Source organism: Habropoda laboriosa, unplaced genomic scaffold (genome assembly GCF_001263275.1).
Source record: "Habropoda laboriosa isolate 0110345459 unplaced genomic scaffold, ASM126327v1 scaffold322, whole genome shotgun sequence".
NCBI lineage: Eukaryota > Metazoa > Arthropoda > Insecta > Hymenoptera > Apidae > Habropoda > Habropoda laboriosa.
Genome location: NW_017100421.1, coordinates 42,775 through 46,294, shown reverse-complemented (window position 1 = coordinate 46,294; position 3,520 = coordinate 42,775). Strand labels below are relative to the sequence as shown.

Sequence of the window (3,520 nt, the reverse complement as noted above, 5' to 3'; positions counted from 1 at the left end):
ATATTTTGTAAGACAACATACTGTCCATTTCTATGTTTAAATTTTGGTTATACTGTGTCGTCCTAAAAAAGGAAAACATATTTTCCAAATATGTAATTCCTTCAAGATAATGGTAATACCTTTCTATACCATAAATTCGTTAATATAAACATATTACTGTACTTGTTACATGCTGAAATAATGAAACGAGCACGAACTTCACAATGCTGCATAGCAGTGGCCAAATTCATACTGTCTAGCTGAAGCGAAACGACGACTGTAATCTGAATCGTTTGAATTTAATCCACGTAATGCAACGTTCCAGCAAAATCTTCAGAAGTCAGGTGATGCAAGTGCATAAAAAACATGGTCAGTGTTGCTGTGCTCCTTCGCATCAATGTGTCTCTTTGAACGTCTACGTCGTCAACAAACGAACAGAAATTTTCTAAACGACGTGCCTGCGTGTCAACGATGTGTACGCAGTTCGACGAACACTACAGCCGTGACGAACGCAGCGTTTGAGATCCTTCATCGTCGTTTCACCCCAGCGCAGCACGCACAGTGAAGGGTAATTGCGCGCACCTGTTATAGGGGTGGAAACACTGGAAGCGATGAAAGCGGTGCACTGAACTTCATGCACCGAGCATATCACTTGATAAAACCCTCGCAGGACTTTTTGCCTTGATTGGAGGGTGACAAACACTTCGTATGCATATAAACTATTAAGAATGGCTCGATGTACTTGTAGACGCACGTCGGAGGTTCTAATTCCAACCACGACTAATGTTGTAATCGTATTCTACGCTGAATCGGTAACATTGGAAGCGACACGAAAATGGTAAAGGAGCTCTAGAGCCCCCGTGACATGGACAAAAATGCATTAGGTGATAGGTCTATTCTGTACCTCGTCTGTGCTCTTAACCTACATGCGATATAAGTTTGGTTTGAGAACCACTGAGAGACTAACAGTTGAGCATTGAGTTTGAATGGTGGAAAATCTCCAATTTGCGCGCCAGTGATAGTATACGAAAAAAGTTGAAGAATTGAAAATTTGTGAGGCGTTGCGTGGCTTATAATATTACAAAGATTCTAAGAAATATAACAAAAAATTAATTGCAAACGAATTTTATTTGTGATCAACTAGTGATAATATTAAACTTTTCAAATGGCAGAAATAAGTGAGGTAATTGTATCTTAAGTATTGTGTTAATAATCTCCTTTTCAATATATTTTAATTTCATCTGTATTTTCATAGATCAGGTTTGGTGATCTTTACCAAGAACAACTGTCTGAAAAAGTGAAACGCAATTTAAAAACAGCTTCACTTAAAAAGGGAATCAAAAAAAGAGATGAATCATGGCAATCAAATGTCTCTTGTATTTCTAGCACTAATACAGATCCAATGTATTCCAGTATTAATACTTCCTATTTACAAGATTTTAACATTGGCCGTGAGGTTGTTTCTTCAAATTATAATTTGAGGAATAAATCTTCACAAAGTAAACGCTTTAACAGTAATCGTAAAATGATTGTTACATCTAATGTTAACAATTTCAGTGAAGAAAATGATTGTCTGGCAGATCGTTTTAAAATGTTACCACCTACTATGAACAGAGTTCCTCGTAGTTCTAAAACATCAGAGAATAACATGACACATAATGTTAGAAAATCTTTACTATCATCACAGAATAAATGTCATCCCTGTGACATTAATAAAGAATTTCCTAAGAGAAAACAGAAATGCAGGTCTTGTAATAATAGTGAAAAACATAACAATACTGTTAGTTCCATAGAAATTTCTACTGATACTTGGCTAAATAAGAAAGTTACAATTTTTACAGACTGGATAGTCATGTTAAATGAAAAAAGTCAGTTAATTATTAAAGGCATGTTACAATGGTAAGTGTTAATATTATTTTATTTTAATATCCATTTATTATTTTCTTCATTTATGTTAGTGGAAAGCTTGCTCGAAGTAAGCCTATTTTGAGGAGATTGACAAGTACCAACGTTGAATCTGTTTATCAACATTTGTATTGTTTGCAAGGAAATATTACTGATAATGAGTATGGTTAGTATCTCATAGTACTTAATTATGTTTCACACATTTATATTCTTTACATATGTAATATTATTTGTTATATTTAGAATTACCAGAATACGTTCGAAATAAATTTTACAATGGATTTCCTTACGATTGGAAAAATGTTTGTAAAATTTGGAAAACATTTATACAACAAGGATGTTGTACAATTTTTCGTTGGCCTACTCCCATTACTGACAGTGATGATGATATAAAAAGTGAAGTAACAGATATCACCTTTGCATGTTCAAATAGTTCTGAAGATAAAATATTAAATTCAAAATCTTTTAAAGAGTCTCGTGTACCTAGAGTTTCAGCTGTTACCAATTCTTCATATAATAACTTAGAGACAAAGAACAAACAAAGTCTTAGGTCAAATAGTTCCAAGAAATGTGATTCATCCACACAAACATATGTATCTGATATAACTGAAAATTCATTTCATCCAGTCAATATTCAGACTTCAAAGAAGCAGTATAACAAGAATAAAGAAAATTGTATACATCAAGAAAATAGAAATTCAAATTCTTCTTGTATTAGAAATGAAAAAAAAAAATTGGAAGATAAATTAAACGTCATTATAAATAAGTTAACAAATAAAAGTTATTCTCAAGAATGCATGAGTAATGTTATCGAGATACTTGATTGCTTAAATTATGCTGTTTCATATGGATAAGTTAACAAATAAAAGTTATTCTCAAGAATGCATGAGTAATGTTATCGAGATACTTGATTGCTTAAATTATGCTATTTCATATGATTCAAGTAAAGAAAATACGTTTAATATAAAAAGTTCAAAATTAAAAGGAAATAATGAAAGAAATTACAAGTCTCTGGAGTATTGCCAATCAGATACGTTTCTTTTGAATAATAATATGGATAAAATTATAGACACTGATAGTGTATTACAAAAAAAAAGAACTTTTGCAGAAATGAATGAAGCTAATTGTAGCAGTATTTCCGACAGTAAAAGTGAAAGATGTACAGAAATTCCTAAGATATCGATGAGAAGAATGAAACAACGAAAAGAAGCATTAATGAAACCTTATGAACGTAAATTAATACCTTGTCGACCAGGCTGTAGCGCTGAGAATATCTAATACGGGAAGTGAAAATGCATAGAAATGTGCTGTAAAGTCAATCTGATTTTTTGAAAAATTAGCTTTTAAAAATCTGACAATTTACTGAACTTGTAAGTAAGGTAAGAAAAAAAATTTATTTTCATTCATAAAAGAACAATAAAAATAATTTTAAAAAATAACACATTAATTAAATTTAACAACATAATATTGAAAAATTAATGCTTTTATTTTGAACGATATTTTCTATATCTAATGGAACTCTACAAAAGCCAGTTTTTTCAGTTTTTATTCTTTCTACGTTGTATTGATTTGTTTCGGGACATTCTTCCTGGAAAATGATGTGCGATTTCATGCGAATGGAAATTAATTGTTTTGT

The 3,520-nt window shown here is 31.6% G+C and overlaps 1 protein-coding gene across 1 annotated transcript; it reads left to right on the top strand.

Annotated features, from left to right (window-relative positions):
• Positions 1–1,144: 1,144 nt before the first annotated feature.
• On the top strand, positions 1,145–3,162 carry LOC108575516. Its single transcript, XM_017938333.1, has 6 exons — positions 1,145–1,162; positions 1,235–1,383; positions 1,537–1,878; positions 1,938–2,050; positions 2,128–2,559; positions 2,954–3,162. The coding sequence occupies exons 1-6, from the start codon at positions 1,145–1,147 to the stop codon at positions 3,160–3,162; spliced, it is 1,263 nt and encodes a 420-aa protein (XP_017793822.1).
• The last annotated feature ends 358 nt before the right edge of the window (positions 3,163–3,520 follow it).